Genomic DNA, 17,508 nt, shown 5'->3' on the forward strand with positions numbered 1-17,508 from the left:
TTGCTAATGTGTTATAAGCATTGCTTCTTTTCAGTAAAAAAGCTAAATATATACTTATTTGCTTGCTTCTTTATTAAAATATGCCATAGCTCATTCTGATACTTAAAATTAAATTCAGAAACATGGAGTTTTAAACTTAACCTCTACTACCTTTCTATCTTCCTTCTCTCACACCAAGCATTCTAATCCTAAAGAACTAAGGATGACAAATTTAGACCAAAGAGGTCCTCTGACTGCAGTTGAGGAACTGCATTCAAGAAGAGAATATAATGGAGGGTGAACAAAATTTTGCTTTGTTCAGCTAAAGAAGAGGGAGACACAGATGGATATATGGTGAGTGAACCTTGGGACAGTCGATATAGTAACTTACTAGATTAGAGACAGATGACTGGAGATATACACATCTGATAATACTATTCAATTTACCCAGCCCATTCATCTTTTGCTTAAGTGGCACCAGACACTATGCTAGGCCCCAAAGACCCAGCAGTGAAATCCAGAGAGCTCAGGACTAGACTCAGTCAAGTGCCCTGTAGTACCTTGTGTTCTATGCTAGAGGTAAGAACAGAGAAGTTTAGAGGTGTTTGGAGGTATTTGACCCTGACTGGGGTGAGGGATCATTTAGGGAGAGACTCCCTGGCAGGAGGCTATATCAGGAGGAAAACCGAGAGACATGGAGAGCAGATGTGGGGTAGCGATGCACTCTGGAATAGAAGCAATGGATCAAGGGGTAAAGGTGCAAAAGAGAACACAACCTTCTCCTGGAATTCAATCACGGTTGGCATTTAGGATGTAGCTAAGGACAGAGACATGGGCAACAGAGGCCAGATCCACAGGGTTGCAATGGTATACTGATTAACTCAGATGTAGTGCCGAAGGCTACATGGAATAAGCAAAAGAATGACAGCCTCAAATTTCTCTGGTGGGAAACTAAAAAACAGCCAATGTTGGAGAGATCAAAAGCTGGCTGTTGTAATTTTTCCAGAGAAACAGTCTGAAGCCAGGCAGACCCCCAAACCTGAAGAAGAAATCCCTGTACAGGTTCACACCAGCAGTTGAGGAGAAAAGAACTGTCTCCAGAAATGTTGATACCAAGAAGGGACTCTGACCTGGGAAAAGATGAGGGCATAGTTCAACCATGCAGGCCTACAGCTATCCCAATCTCAACAAGGGAGCTAAAACATGGTGCAAGCCACAATATAATTTATACCTTCAATTAACAGAAGAGAATGTCACATATTGCCAGTGTGTATTCAGCACTGGTATGGAAACATGGTTCTGCATGATAAACACTAAATTCAATATTCAGTTGAGAGCAGACCAAGGGGCAGAGTGGGAGAGGATGTCTGGTGTTGAGGAACAGAACACAAAACTGCAATTCTACCTGTAACAGGCTTTTCTTTAATGAATCTGAATTAAATTTGAAAAAGTATTGTATGTCTTACTTTGTATTTTTGAAATAAGTGATATGTAAAAATCTGAGATGATATTTTAACCTAATTTACATTGTAATATAAAGTATTTGTAAACAGTAAGTGGTACAACTTTATCTGTATCTAATTCCACATGCAATACAAAAACAGAACCTAAGAATAATTTTTTACCTGAAATATCTGCTTCAGGGAGAAAAGGGCTCTTCTTAAGTCTCGTCCACTCGAGTTGTACAGCTTTTCTGGAATAAATAATAAAAGATATAAAGTTAATTAAACAGACCCCATAGATGGTTAAAAAAAAAAAAAAAGAATGCATGAAGTTACAGGAGTTCCATTGGGAAGGTGAATAAAATGAATCCATTTAGGATACAGTCTGAGTTTTATCGATGGCAAGAAGAGGGGATGTGGGCTGCAAAAATTAATGCCCGGATTTGCACCCTGCGTCCCCACCATCCCTCTCTCTGTAGTTCTACCTGATGGCTAGAAATGTCTCTGGGTCTCTATTTTCACTTGATGTATCCAGAAAATGAACACCGTCAAACGGAATCCTTTTTCAGCCTCCCTCCTACCTTGCCTTGCAGCCCCTGCACCCCTGTGCTTTCTGCAGCTGGGTTCAGAAAGATTTGCAGACACATCTTTGCCTTGGTCATCTGATGGTCACCTCAAAAGACCCATGAGCAGCATCCTGGCTCTAAGAACTGCTGATGGCACCCCAGGCAGGAGGCCAGCCTTAGCTCTTTCTGAACCTGGGTTCTCACTCATGTTCAAAGACCCTTGCCCTGCTTCATTTCTGAGGCTCGCAATTCAGGCAGACTTCTAGCACCAACTGTTCAATCAATCACATTTAATAAGCACTAGTTAGTTCAGGCTACCTAAGGAGGTGACCTGAGCCACGGACCCGTCCTCTAGAGATCATAATGTGGCAAAGACAGATGAGCATGCCACAAGTACTATCTGACCAACGGGGTAGTGTCACAGAGTACTGAAGACACGTGGAAGGAAGAAAGAGTCCAGTTCTTGCGGTATAGACAGGACTCCTAGAAACACAAATTCTGTTCAGCTTTCTGATGGTTCAAGTGCCTAGGGTGGGATTCCTAACACCAGATGCCAAACTGCCCTAATGTAAATCATGCAATTCCTGCTTCCTCAGCACCTGGCAGGCATTATGGGTACAGCCTAAGCAGTGGGGGCACAATCGTGAATAGTGGACTTAGTAAGAACAAAGACCATGCAATTTAACAATTTCAATTCCATTATTGCCACCTATTACCTATGTGATCTTGGACAAAGTACTGTGCCTCTCTAAGTCTTAGGCTGTCCATCTGTAAAATGAAACCTAAAAACAATAGACAGAGGAAAACAAATTTTGTGCTAAGTCAAATATGTGCACAATGGAGAGGGATGCAAAATTATTTAAAATATTTAGAACAGAAGAATTGAAAGCAAAGTCATGCTGATGACCAGTCACCCTGGACTTCTATTCCAGCCTACAGGGGTAAAGGGCAGAGCCTCATTCTCCTCTTGTGTGAATGCCATGGACTTGAGTGGGAGCACCAGGCACGCAAAGATCTAAGAGAGTTAACAAAGTCTGATTATGAAAAAGATATGGCTGCTTTGTATGGTGGCTCTGGAGTTGAACAGGTTCCCGCCTCAGAGATTTTAAAAGATGGAAGGTAGGTGGAGCTCAGTATTTGCACAGTGATAGCCTCCTCAAAAATCTCCCCAATGAATTGTTGCCCTCTGCCCACTTGATCACATAACCAGTCCCATTTAAACCCGTCAGTGGCTATCAGTACACTGAGAATGGAATCCAAAATCCTTTACGTGGCACAACAAGCCCTGGGTCATGCAGCCCTGGCACCCGCTCCCTTGCTATGCTGTAGACACTGAGTCAACCTTCAGACCCTTGGGCAGACTCACAACCTATGTGCAGAGTTGGGAAGTGGAAATGGAAGGATTCTGTAGGCTTTGGGCCTGGAGGTGGTGCTTGAATCCAAGGTCTCCTGGTTGTTTCACAACCATGAAATTCACCACCCCTAAATACAAATGCAAACCACAGCCATTTGTCAATTATATGGAAAGTTTTGATTAAGACAGCAGCACCTTCCTAAAAGAATAGGACTCAGATAACTCCAGAGAAACCAACAACCCCCAAACTAAATATCTAATCCATCATGCACCTTAAGAAATGAGGACTAGGTGACTCAAGTCGACCTTTGAAGTGCTTGCATGATGTTGAAATACATGAGTAATTAATTCTTGGAGTGAACTGCATCAGCATCAACCCACAGTAGAATCCGAGTCCCTGGAGTAATTAACTTCTTCAGTTTCTACATCTAACAACTTGGAATTCTTAAACCCCCAAAAAGCAGACTTAGCTTTTTCCAGCTCCACTATTAATAAGAATAAAGGGATCACAGGCAAGCATGGGACTACATATACCCTGAGGAAAATAGGCAGATTCATCTACACAGGAAGAGCATTAGAAGACAAATCTATCCCAGGTACTACGGGATCAATCCCAGGTACTACTATGAGGTAATAAGGTTTGCAGTAGACTTTCTTGGTCATGTACCATCAGATAAGCAGAAATATGTCATAATGGATTCACAATATCACAATATCTTCAGCAACAATTGATCTGTTATGGCTGCTGATTCATGTGAATGAAGATTGTGATTAATGTGTTTTGACTATTAAGGTTTTAATACTTGGTACTATAGTCAAAATAATCGGCTTTTAAAATAGAGGTAAGAAAAGGGAATATCTTAGCTTAGCATCTCTGCTGATGTTTTGCAACGGAGCTTTACATCTATATTCATGAGAAATACTCATCTGTAGTATTCTTATAATGTTGTTGATATTGAAGCAATGCTGACCTCATGAGTTGGGAGTAGACCCATCTCTTCTACCTTCAGAACGAGTTTGTATAGATTTGGTATATGTTCCTGAAATGTTTGGCAGAATTCTCCAGTGAAGTTACCTGGGCTTCGAGTTTTCTCTGTTGGAAGGTTTTAACTATGAATTCAATTTCTTCAAATAACATAGGGCTAGTCTGATTATATTTTCTTGAATGAGCTTTGGTAATTTGCACCTCAACAAATTTCTCCAGTTCATCTCAATGTTCTTCATAATATTCCCCATCAACCTTTTATTGACTATAGAATACTCCTCTCTTTCATACCTGATATTTGGTAGTCTGTGACTTTTCTCCTTTTAATTTGGTAGTCTGGTTTGAGATGAATCCATTTAATTGATATTTTCAAAGAATCATTTTTTATTTTATTGGATTTATTTTTTGACTTTCTAGTTTGTTTTAACTTTCTGTTTTTTTTGTTTGCTTGTGATTTAGTTGAATTTTTTCTGGTTTTCAAGGTGGAAATTTAACTGACTTAAGAATTTAAGTATTTAGTGCTACAAAGTTCTTTCTAAGCACCTATTTAGTGGGATTCCACAAAATGTAACCTATTGTGTTTTTATTTCCATTCAATTCAAAATTGAAGGAATGATGAGCATTTCATTTAATTTGGAAATAACTTTGACCTTTTTGACCTGTGGTTTATTTAGAAATCTATTCAATGTCAAAAGATTTGGGAATTTTTCAGATTTCTTTCTGTTGTGGATTTCTGGTTAAATTTATTTATAGTAACAAATATACTTTTTATATCAATTATTTTCAACTTAAGATTCATTTCATATCCAGAATATGGTCTATCATGGTGAATGTGGCATAGTCACTTAAAAGGAATCTTTATGGTGTTATTGGGTGGACTCTTCTAGACACATCTTCTAGGTCGAGTGATCGTATTGTTCAGTTCTTCTACATTCTTACTGAGTTTCTGTTTACTTGTTCTATAGATTACTGTGAGAGGACTGTTAAATTTCCAACTATTAGTGGATATGTCTATGTGTACAATCAGCTTTATGAATGTTTGTGTTAGGTGCATTGAAGTCCTTATGTTAGATGTACTCAAGTTTATGGTTGCCTTGTAGGTGAACTGACTTTTTTTAGCATTACGTAATGTCTTCACCTTTAGCAATATTCTTCATTTTACAGTGAATTGTTTTAATATGCTCACTTTTGGTAAGTGTGTGCATGGTGTATATTTTTTCATCCTTTTATTTTTAACATATTTAGAATTATTTGTGGAAATGGTTGCAACTATTCTTTACCCAATCTCTTTTAATGTTATACATTCACTGTATTTTTAACCTCTAGGATATCACAAATGACTCCTTGGTAGCACTAGAACAGAAGGCCTCAGGGAACCCTGATGGTGCCTCTTACCCTTTGATGAGAAACATCCTTGTTCCAGTGCCAAAGACATCTTTGCATAGTGCCAAGAAAACTCTCCCCCGCCTTTTTCTACCAAGTGTCTTTTAATTAAAACAAAACAGTATCTGTTTGAAGAGTATGTACTTTCTCAGCCCAATTGTCTTTAATTTTTTAGATTTATACATATCCATTATTTGTTTAAATAAACGTATTTTTGCATTCTATTCCAAAACTAAATAAGATAGTATAGTTCCCAAATAATTATTTCTTTTATTCAAGAAAATTATTACTACAGGCAGTAGAGAGATTTTCACAAATTTTAATGTAATTTTGCTTTTTACTATCAAAACTCAAAAGATCAGCTAACCTATGTAAGAATATTACATGGTTTGGCTGAAGTGTCCTTTAAAATACTTTAGTTTTTAATTTCATGTGCTATAAGGCACTTGGTGTGGTCAGATCAGAAATCTTTCCATCTGGCATCTGTTAAATAGCAGCTTCTTTTTCACCCTTCATACAATGTAGCCAGATTGTCAATGACGTTTTATTTTTATAGACTAAGATAACCTCTCCCAAAGTACTGCAAACCTTTCCTTTTTCTTTTCTTTTTTTTTCCTAAAGATTTATTTTATTCATACAAGAGCTGGGGTACAGGCCAGATGTGCGTGAGCGTGAGAGGATTCACCAGAGACAAAGCAGGGAACAGAACAGGCAGTCTAATGAAATACACTGCTGAGGGGAGCAGCGGGTGAGACAGGAGAGGCCTGCTGCGCCATGTGGGATTCTCGCCGGCTGGCTGGGCCCAAACCGCACTGCAGAGGCTGCGAACAGCCTTACAGCACAGCGCTCAACCACCTGTACCACCAGGGAGACCCAAACCTTTCCCTTTTCTAGGCAACCAACATCTTAATAAACATGCACTGAGTCCTATTTGAGAATAATACTGAAGTCATCACCATTGTGGTTGCAATTAAAATGACTAAATATTCAAAGAGATAAGATCTTTAGAGTACTTATTTTTGAAAAAGATAATATTATCTCTCTACAAAAACCTGATATCATGGTATAAAGCAAAATCACATTGCTTAATCAGAACTCAAAACTGCCATCTATTTTAAAAACATAATGTACCAAAAAGCCCAACCAGACTTGTTTTGTTGATTCTTAACATATATTTTAGAGGACTCTGCTATTTACCTACAGGTTAGGAAGGATTAGGGACCAAGGATATGTGCAAATGACATATAATTTGTCCTTTTATGAGAGACACAATTCCTGCTGGTAGATGAGGAGCCAGCAGGTATTTTACCACATCAGAGATTACACCCAAACCAAAGAGTGCTGATAGTCCTTTGATGTGGCTCAAGAGAGATCTACACAGGCCAAAGGAGCACTCCATCCCCCAATCCATGTCCTGGCATCTTTGCTACAAGGCTGTGCAGACCATGGGAGGTATGGTTTGGAACTTTAACAGCTGGGGACAACTTTCAATTCAAGAAACTGAATGTTCCATTTGTGTCACCTTCAGTCTTCACCATACGGCAAGTCAGACTCACCATTGGTTGTGCAGGGCTCCCCTTCAGCTTAGACTAGAGTGTGAAAGACTCACCTAGGATCAAAGCCTGTCCTGCCAATTTCCCGGGGCTATGTCTCACATTGCTCTTGAATGCATTTCCTATTGAAAGTCAACCACTCCTTTAGAAGCAGTTTATGAAAAAATTCAGTTACAACTCTTAATCCTGGACTACACGGGTGTATGTAAGGCTCCCTCCTTGCAAGGTGACTTGACAACCTTGGTGCTCACTTGCTCTGGCATCAGTGTCTGCTGCCTCTGTCCTGTGTGGGTCTTGCTAGCCTGTATATGGTCTCTGTGTGTACAGATGCCAGTACACATCTGGTTTCAGACTGTGAATGATGGAGCAGAGCTTGGAGTCCCCTGACCTTCTGTACCAGATACAGTATGTAAATTGTCTCCTGGGTCCTGAATTCCAAAGGAATTCCATATGTGCCCATTGCCTGAGGCAAAGCAAAAGAAAGACTTCAAGTGCAGAGGAGGGGAAGGAGCCTGAAGCCCATCTAAGCCAGCAAAAGGGCAGCTCCAGAGGCTTCACCAGAACCCACCTTTCTCCCAAGAGATCACAGAGGATCTCCTTTCCCTCTGTCCATGCCAATGAAAGTGGTGCAGCACTTACCAGGGGAACATGCAGGGAAAATTGGTTCCTTAGCCCCTCCCTGCCCCTAGTTCAGTTGGAGAGAATGCTAAGTATCAGGGGAAAGGGTGTCTAAGTCACTAAGAAGTTAAATATTGGTCCCTTCTGGGTAAATATTAAAGTAGCACCATAGTAATACATGAAGCAAAAATCCTTACATGCAAACTGTAGAGCTGGTATCAGATTGGAGTCCCCAGGTTTTCTCATTCTTCCTGAAGCTTTGAGATTGTCTGGTGGGAGGTGTGCAGTGTGAGCCCCCACCAGCAGAGCCCCCAGAGCTGGCCAGGAGCTCATGAGAACTCGGGCCCCAGAAGATCCCAGGGAAGAGGCAGCGCCAGTTCCACAGCTGGGGAGAAGCTGTGGGAGGCGATTATCCATCCAGCACAAACCCTGCTTGGCCAATAAATGAATGTGTGCACTTATTCTCCCACCCCTTTCCAAGCTGCATCTGCCCAGAGTGTAATCACTTGTGTAGCTTTAGCCTTCGACTAAAGGGCAATTAGGAGCCTTCATTTGGTGGGGAAAAGGAGGTGTAATCAAAATGTCATTTGTTAAAGTCTTTATAACTCCCCCCATCTTCATTCATTGCTTTTAAAATTAAATATGTTCCTTTAAGAGATGCAATTAACGTATTACACTCTCAACTGATTTACAATAACAAGGAATATAGGGCAAATTAATTAAAGGCCATGGAGAGTGTTCCTGTTTTGTCGTTGGGAAAGAAACCTCCCACATGGCCCACAAATATCAGCACTGAAAAGCAGCCAACGAGGTCTTGTGTTTCTGCTGAGCCAAGAGTGCAAGGAAAAAAATCTCAATATGTGGGGAAAGGAAGACAAGAACATCAGAAGGAACCATGAGAAAAATAGATCCAATTCACACCAGTGAAAGAAGGTGGAGGGAGGAGCCAAAGGCAGCTGTGAGTGAGACAAGGGAAGTGGATAGCAAAAAGGACATCTAGAATATCATGCATTCAGACCATAAAAATCACTGATTTGGGGGCCTCCCTGGTGGTGCAAGGTGTTAAGACACAGCACTGTGAAGCTATCCACAACCACTGCTGCTTAAGTTCCATCCCCGGCCAGGTTGGTGACCTACATGGTACAGCAGACCTCTCCTGTCTCGCCCGCTGCTCCCCTCAGCAGTGTATTTCAGTAGATCTGCCTGTTCTGCTGCCCACTCTGTCTCTGTTGAATCATCTCACACACCTCCACCTCTGGCCTGTACCCCAGTTCTTCTACACAAATATATTTTTTAAAAAATTGAGGTAATGACAGCACACCCTTCTCTCACCAAGTGTCAAACACATTAACCAAACACTCCAGCCCTACTCTGTCCTATCCTTGGGCCAAGACCTAGAGACCCTCTGCACACAGGAGAAATAATTTTTCTCCCTTTATCTCATTTGCTACAAAAGACATCACCTTGAGAGAAGAGACTTATTCAGGGGGAAAATATCCACGCCTACATTTCAAAACCTGTTTGCAGCAGCTCTGGCCAATTCGACCATCATGATTTTTCAGGAGTAGCAAAGAGACATGAGCTCCTCTTTTGCCAGATTTAGCTGCAGGACATGTGCTCTTCAGACCCACCTGGTAGAGAGAGCTAGTGAAGAGCAACCCTAAAAGGGAACAAGACAGCCTGGAGAAATGAGTGACTTATTTGGGAGCTGGCCCTTGCTCCAGCCAGGAAGCCCACAGCACAAGTTACCATAGCGCTGAATGAGTCAAAAGTATCCCACTCTGGAATTTGCCCCCACAAACTCCCACATGGCACACTGATGACAGGGAGGTAACAACCCATTTCCATTTGCAAATGTTGCTTCATTATTGCATGTTGATATTGTGATGATGGTGAGTGGGGATGCATGAGGGTCCCCCCCACCAGCTCAATTAGCTGAGAGACAGGCTAAATGTCAATGATGACAAGGTCAGGAGACCTGATGAGACAGAAGACAGCTTAAGATGACCTTATCTAAACCCACAGTCCCTTAGAGTTTAATCACTTGAAGTATTTATTTGTAACATAACCCTTATTATCATCCTTTATTGATTGCCTGCTAAGCAGGTATTGTGCTGAGCACTAGGGTTACAAAAGTAAATAAAAACAGTCTTAGTCATCAAAAGGGCTGAGTGGGGAAGACAGACACATCCCCAAATAATGCCGACGTTATGTGAGAAGGTGATGGCGACACTTAGGGCCCACAGAAGGAGTGGCAAAACTTGTGAACCAGGACCTGGGGAGTGGAGGTTCAGAAGAGGTGACACTGAACAGACTTTGAAGGCTAAGTAACAATTAAGCACTGTGAGAGTAGAAAGAGAACCTGAGGAAGAAAAAGGAGCACACGTCTGGCCTGGACAGTGAGTGGGGAAGCCATGTGTTCAAAGAGGACAATCACTTCAGCTGGCCAGTACATCAGCTGGTCTGGCAGTGACAGAACAGGCTGGGGACACTGGGAGAGCCCATGTGGAGAGGACCCTCATGCCAGCAAGCTGCAATTCTACCACATTATGAAATTGTGTCCTCCTTGATGTCAGAGCTCATAACAACTTACCTCTAGATGCCCAATACCTCAACAAATGACCAAGATGACTATGAGGCAGGGGAAAAGAACCTAAAAGGATCACATAGCATTCAAGTTCCTAATGCCTCCATCATTTGGGCTGGTCACTACTTTATAGGTTAGCCAAACGTAAGAAGACTCTAGAATTTTGTTTTCTGTGAAGGGGACCTGCCCCAAAGACACAGCCCTACTCTGTCCTATCCTTTTAGCCACACTGACAAAGACATAAAATCATATCCATTCAAAAAAGATAAACACATGCAATTTGCAGCAACATGGATGGCGCTGGAAGGGATCATGCTCAGCGAAATAAGCCAGAAAGAAAAAGAAAAATACCGGATGGTCTCACTCATAGCAGGAATCTAGAAAACTTAAATAAGGGACCAGGAAAATGAATAACTATAAGAAAGGGAAAATCAAAATCAACAAAATACTATAAACCAGAGACACTTTTTGGGGGTGGGGGGCGGGGAGGGAGGGGTCAGAATGGGGGGGGTTGCAATTGTATGGGGAATATAAAAATAAAATTTATTATTTAAAAAAATAAAATAAAATCATATCCATGTTCTTAATTGCCAAAACTTGAAAACAACCAAGATGCCCTTCATTTTGCAAATGGATAAAACAAGAAGTCATATTATCAGATGCCAAAATATTATTCAGCAATGAAAAGAAATGAGTTATCAAGTTATAAAATAAAATAAAAGGTGGAGGAAAGTTAGAGGCCTATTGTTAAGTGAAAGATGCCAATCTGAAAAGGCTACATACTGTATGTTTCCCACTCAATGACATTCTGGAAAAGAAAACCATGGAGATAATAAAAGGATCAGTGTTTGCCCCAGACTCAGAGGGAGAGGGAGGAATGAAAACATGGAGCATGGTCCATTTTTAGAGCAGTGAAACTATTCTCTGTGACACTAGAATGGGGAATACATGTCATTACGTTTGTCCAAACCCACATGATATACAACACAAAGAAGGAAAACTCATGTAAACTGTGGAATTCAGTTAAGAATAATGTGTTGATATTGGCTCACCAATTGAAATAATGCACCACACTCATGCAAGATATAAATAGCAGGGGCAATTAGGGGATGTTGAAGGGGTAATATGGAAACTCTATACATTTTGCTCATTTTTTTTCCTGTAAAATTAACACTGCTTCTTCCCAAAAATGTCTTTTGAAAAATCATATCCAAAGGCCAGCCCACAAGAGGAGGTGGCCATGAGCCTGGAGATCATTAAGAGCTCTGTTCTCTTCCCTTCTGCACAGGCAACCTGAGTGTCCAGGTCCTCTGCCACAAAGCATTATTAGTCTTTCCATACACATTTCTGTGATGACCTCTCACCAGGACCAACTCTTTCCTTGCTGGTTTCCCTCCAGCCCCTGCAGCACAGAGTTTGGTGCTGGGTGTACAAGGCTGATGGACAAATGTCTGTGTTCTGCTTAAAGCCAGGGATCCACCAAATGGTCCGTGGATGATGTTTGGGTATGTCTGTGGTTACATTTACAGCACAAAGCAGTAGCCATCTCTGACTTCCAAAGGGCAAGGCACAGAGAACTTTTAGGACCATGGACATTCCAGGATGTTCTTTGTAGCCTTTTACAGCCCTTCTGACTCCTTCCAACTTTCCTTCCTTTAGTCACTGACCACTTATTCAAAGGACTGTGCCAGTCACAAGGATGCAGGAAACAGGAATGGGACAAGATGTCAACAGAGGATAGCTGGGCACTGTGGTAGAGAGGAACTTGGAAGTTGACAAAGTAGGAGGCCCCCTATGAAGTGGTAAATAGCTCCCAAGGAGCTGATGACCAAGAGGCTATACCAGACTTGCAGTTACACGATTATGTGCATGCGCTTGTCTGTCATCACCACCCCACTGAGTCCCACCCAGCTCCACGGCTTTCCAGCTTGTTACTCTGGAAGCCACTCAGCCATCCTCCTCATCTTCACCAAAGAAGGCAGAGCCAGGTAGCCCCAGTTTTAAATTTGTTCATAGGAAAGTACTTTTCCTTCTGAGTTGGAGGGAGGTGGTCAACTCTGAGACCCAGCAAAGTCCATTTCTGTCTGCTCCATCTTTAACAAAGTGTCCCTTCTCAGAGGCCTAAAGCCCCGGGTCAGCTACAGCAGGTCACTCAATGAATTGGAATTCTGTTTAAAACAGGCCTTTTTTCCCTGCGATCAAAGACAGGCAGAGAGAGAGGGGTCCTCAGAGACCATCCACCCCAAGCACCTCCCTCTGTGGAGAAGTTGAACTGTTTGCCCCATCCACAGAACCCCCGCACATGTGCCAAAGGGGTCAGCACTTTGCCACAGTGTCACTAAAAAGGCTGCTGACCCGGGGTAATCAGTCATTAGCATCTGAAAAGCAGCAGATACACCCTGAGGCAATCAGTGGTGTGAGAAACAGGTGAAGGGGATCATTTCTGAGGCCAGCTTCCCTTCAGTTCCTTGGTCTTTATCTGCATGTCTGTCTAGCAATTCTCTCTCTCTCCCCTGACTTTTTTTCTCCCCCGCCCCCCACAAAGGGCTGGACTGCTTTCCTTCCTGCCTGCCTTCTCCCTTCCTTCTCTATCCACATTTCCTTTGTTCTTTTCTACCCTAATTAGAAATCTGGAACACCTCAAAATATTTATTTATGGCCTTTTATAATTCCCTTTCTTTCTTTTAGAAGTTGAAACATTTAAATATATGTTTTACAAAATTACATAGGTTTTTCTTTCTAGTTCTCTGTGAACAACAAAGAAACCACACTGCCGAGTGGGTTTTGCTTGGGCGTGGGGTTTTTTTCTCCTGAGATGGCCACAGCATAATGGCGGCACTGCCTGCAGCCTGGCCCTTCTCCACCTTCCAGCAGGGCACAAAGGCTAGAGAGGTTTCTGGAACAAACCAGCCAGCTCTCTCTCTGCTCTCCTGGAAATACCCAAGGTCCCAGGTGGTCACCGGAGACCATCGCTGTCAGTGATGTGCGAGGCCTAACTTTGGGGTTCTCTCCAGGGAAAAAAATTGAGGAGAAAAGGACTATCCCAGCACAAGCACATGAACCCACCCTCACCTGGGACACAATCAAAAATGACTCTACCTTCTCTCCCAGCATGAGGTGGAGCCAGAACTGCCTTAGTCTTCGCCTCAGCAAACCACCTCATTCTCCCCAGTCTCTCAGCCAGCCCACCCAGGGGCACTGTGTCCACATCACGTGCCTGCTCCTGTGCCCCCATCTGCCCAGGCTGCCAATCTACATGAAGTCCTGACCCTCACACACTTGGGCAGGACGCCTCAGACACTACTCAGACTCCTAACTCGATACTGGTATTTCAAAAGAGATTCCTCTTATCAGTAAATCAGGATTAGAAATACCCATGCCAACATGAAGAATTGATGTGATGAGCACAATAATGTTGGTCAAGCCCCGGACACATCTGAGTGCTCAGTCCTCACTACTTTCCTTCCCTCTCCAACCCCAAAGGCTTCAGTGACACTTCTAGAAAAAGTACCCAAGCTCCTCCATAGTCAGGCCTTTCATGTAGGACACCCCCAAGACACCTTGGGCCATCTGTCACAGCCTGCACTCAGCCCCAGCTGGGTCCTGGGGAGCTGCCCCAAGTCACCATTGCTGCCTCCAAAAGATGCCTCTTCCTTCCTGGGTCAATGGTTCTTGACAGGGAAAATGTTCACCATCCCTGTCGCAAACATTTGGAGAGAAAGAAATGAATGTCTGATCCTTAGGGAGAAGATGAGACTCATTAGCTAGGGTCAAAGGGGAACAATCTGGCATCAATCATGTCACTGAGCAGAGCTGGCAAAATTCAGTAATTCACCTGACCCACTCCATGGGGCAGAGCTCTTCCCTTAAGTACTCTTCAAGATGGAAACAGCCTTTCATCTACGGAGAGCTTCCTACAACACACAAAATCCTGCACCAGAGAAAACACTTAAGTTTTTAAAACCCTGATTCAATTGTGATTAGAGTTTATTCACTAGCCAGGGGGCAGGGGAGCCACAATAAACAATAACATTGCATTTTTACAATTAAATGCAGCACAGCTTAAACAGCTTTGGTGTCCTAGCAAATTCACACCCAAACTAAAGGTGTTCACACACCCAGAGGAAAGGCTGCATCCCAAGCCTCCCTGACCTCCTGACGTGCCCCTTCTATTTCCAGGCTGTGCCAAGGTCCTAAGCCAAGGAGCCCGAGGGTGCCACACAGCTGCAGTAAGCACTCACAGTGAAGACACACAAATGACCCAAGTGTGACCGCTCATCCCCTCTGGTGAACAGTTAGGTGAACCCACATTTTGGAGAAATAATTAGGAAACAATGTGGACGTGGCTTCAAATTTCTGAGAAAAGGAATAGAAAACCTAGGCTCTGAAGGCTGAGTGAAGTCAGTATTTCCAACTTTAATCAGTAATTCCTAACAAAATCAGCCATTTGCCTGGCTGTAACTTCTACAGAATAACAGGATACAGAGAAGGGGGTTTTGCAACTCTGAGCTACTTGCAGGCAGATAGTTTGGAGGCAAGGCATTGCATCTCAGCCTCAAAGAGGAGCAAAAGAACTCCAGAGACCCACTGGGAGATACATGCAATCTAACTCAGGAAGGGAGGAACGGTCAGGGAGGTGCAGTCCTTGTGAGACTGCAAGGAGGCTTCCAGACTTCTTCCCTCACTCCCACCCCGGAAACTCTAGGACAACGAGCCTGTTATCCAGATGAATATAGGCAGGCACAGCTCTCCAAGCTGCAATAACCCCCACGAAGAGGCAGGATAGTCCTGTGATGCCAGGGAGGAGGCCTGAATGCAAGGTGCCATTTCATTTCTCTCTGTTAGACACAGGCTATTTCCTAGAGCCTTCTTCACTCCTGCTTTTGGTAGGTTGGCTGAGCAGCCTACCAAAGCGACAACTGTCCAATATTCACTTAAGAGACTTCATCTTCAGTTTCAAGCTCGCTGAATGGTGGTGGTATCCTTTGTGGGTGAACTAAAGCCATCTGACAGTGCATCCCCCAACAGCCAGTAAGGCCCAACTCAGGGATCAGCTGACTCTGACTTCCTTTCCCCTCCATGGTCTCTATCTGAGGAGTAGCAGCTCCACATGGGGGTCCTTTAGCTCCAAAAGAAAGCAAAGGGCAGCCGCTGGCCTTTCACAGAGTGTTGGGAGCAGCCAGAGCAGCCAGACAACCCCCAGGATTTGGACCAGGATGGGTTCCCAGGACAGGCACTCACTCTCTCTCTCAATACCTTTACCACTAAGTCACATGGAGGGTTAAGCCTGGGCAGCCCATGCTCAGCGAAATAAGCCAAAAAGAAAAAGAAAAATACCGGATGGTCTCACTCATAGCAGGAATCTAGAAAACTTAAATAAGGGACCAGGAAAACGAATAACTATAAGAAAGTGAAAATCAAAATCAACAAAAACTACGAACCAGAGACACTTTTAGGGGGGCGGGGGTGGGAGGGGAGGGATTGGGGTCAGAATGGGGGGGGGCTGCAATTGTATGGGGAATATAAAAATAAAATTTATTATTAAAAAAATAAATAAATAAAAAATAAAAGAAAGTCACAACTACAGGCTACGCACAGAAAACAAGCAAAACACACCTCTCTTCAAATCAGATCACCTTGAAGGGGGCAGACGTATCTCCAGTTGAATTAATTCAGGCAGGGGTGAGTCAACTTCTGAGTGGCAATTGACATTTGTCAGAGAATGTGAGTGGGGATGCAGGGTTCAAAGTACATTTGCAAGAGACAAGGTGCTCATTGGCTAATCAACCAAGCACCCTCCCGGTACCAAACTCCATACACATCAGATGCAATTCATTCCCAAGGGCAGACATATTTCCAGGATCAGAAACACTAGTGCTGAAGGGGTACCAGGCTGACTGGACACATCCTCTGTGTGAACCACTATCTAGGTAGTGCCAGATGGAGGCTTATATGGGTGAGTGGCACTTACAGTGACAGAACCAGAGAGGGGAAGCTGGCAAGAGCAGCTCCCTTTGGGGCCCCCAGTGTGGTCTCCTTGGGCCTTGCCCTTATTCCACACAGACAAGAGCCACAGGCATGGAAAATGTCCTCAGTAATCTTTGTGGTCGGACAGCAGGGCCCCAGCCTTAACCACACCCCCCGAGGGGCTGGAGCTTTTCCCTCAGGAAAGAGACATGAATACCCATCATTATACCACATACAGTCTCTCTCAAGCACTGACTGCAGATAAAGGTGCCATTAGAGGAAAACCAAGCACCCATGCTGTGCTCTGCATTGCGAGGGAGCAGAGATTTGCTGCTTTCTCCCCGTTTGAAAATTATGAGGAAGCCTGTTTTCACATTGCCAGAGACCTCGGACTACTAAAATCTTAGCCTTACTTCATGGTTAATGCCTGTAGTTGGAGAATATTTAAGCCAAGCTAGGAGTAAGTCAGGGAAACATTTTTAGCCTCTCCATAAATCAAGTTAGCATTTAAAGGACAACCCTTCCCTGTCCTGTCCCCATAAGTGGCATGTGAGGGACATAGAAGCAGCCATATCCTACCCTCGGTTGCAAAGCAAGTCATCAGAAATTCACGCTAAACATTTTCTGTGACGGGTATTAAAGGAACTCAGCAAGTAAACAGAAAGACTAGTCAAGAACTCAGCAGCAGGTGGAAATCAATGAGAGGCACTGGTGATTCTGCCTCAGATAGTGCACCAGAGGAACCACAGGGTTCCCATCAGATACTCAGGCTGGACCCCCATGACCAGCCTTCCTATTTCTCTCTCCCAGTCGAATCTACTGGGAATTCTACATCCAGCCTGTTCTCCACTACTATGCTATAGCATGGTTCAAGCAATCATCCTTCACTGGGGTCATGCTGTGGCCTCCCACCTGGTCTCCTTGCCTCCCTCACCCTGCCCCATCCCCAGGCCCTTGCAAGAACATCCCTCTTCTGGGTGAGATCTTCCTGGGCTACCTTATATAAAGTCTCCAACATTCACTCAAACACACATTCCCAGAACCACTTCCTTTTTTTCTTCTCACAGCATTTAT

General features: G+C 43.4%; 1 protein-coding gene across 8 annotated transcripts in view; it reads right to left on the reverse strand.

The window, feature by feature from the left end:
- Positions 1-17,508, reverse strand: part of FHOD3 (formin homology 2 domain containing 3) — a 408,106-nt gene that overhangs the window by 228,146 nt on the left and 162,452 nt on the right. For all 8 annotated transcript variants that reach the window (XM_054694089.1, XM_054694088.1, XM_054694093.1 and 5 more), the window contains one exon: positions 1,605-1,672. In XM_054694089.1, coding sequence (XP_054550064.1) covers positions 1,605-1,672 — 68 coding nt within the window. The remainder of the gene's footprint in view (positions 1-1,604; positions 1,673-17,508) is intronic.

This window comes from Talpa occidentalis, unplaced genomic scaffold (assembly GCF_014898055.3).
Source record: "Talpa occidentalis isolate TD23 unplaced genomic scaffold, MPIMG_talOcc4v2.1 talOcc4.13, whole genome shotgun sequence".
Taxonomy (NCBI): domain Eukaryota; kingdom Metazoa; phylum Chordata; class Mammalia; order Eulipotyphla; family Talpidae; genus Talpa; species Talpa occidentalis.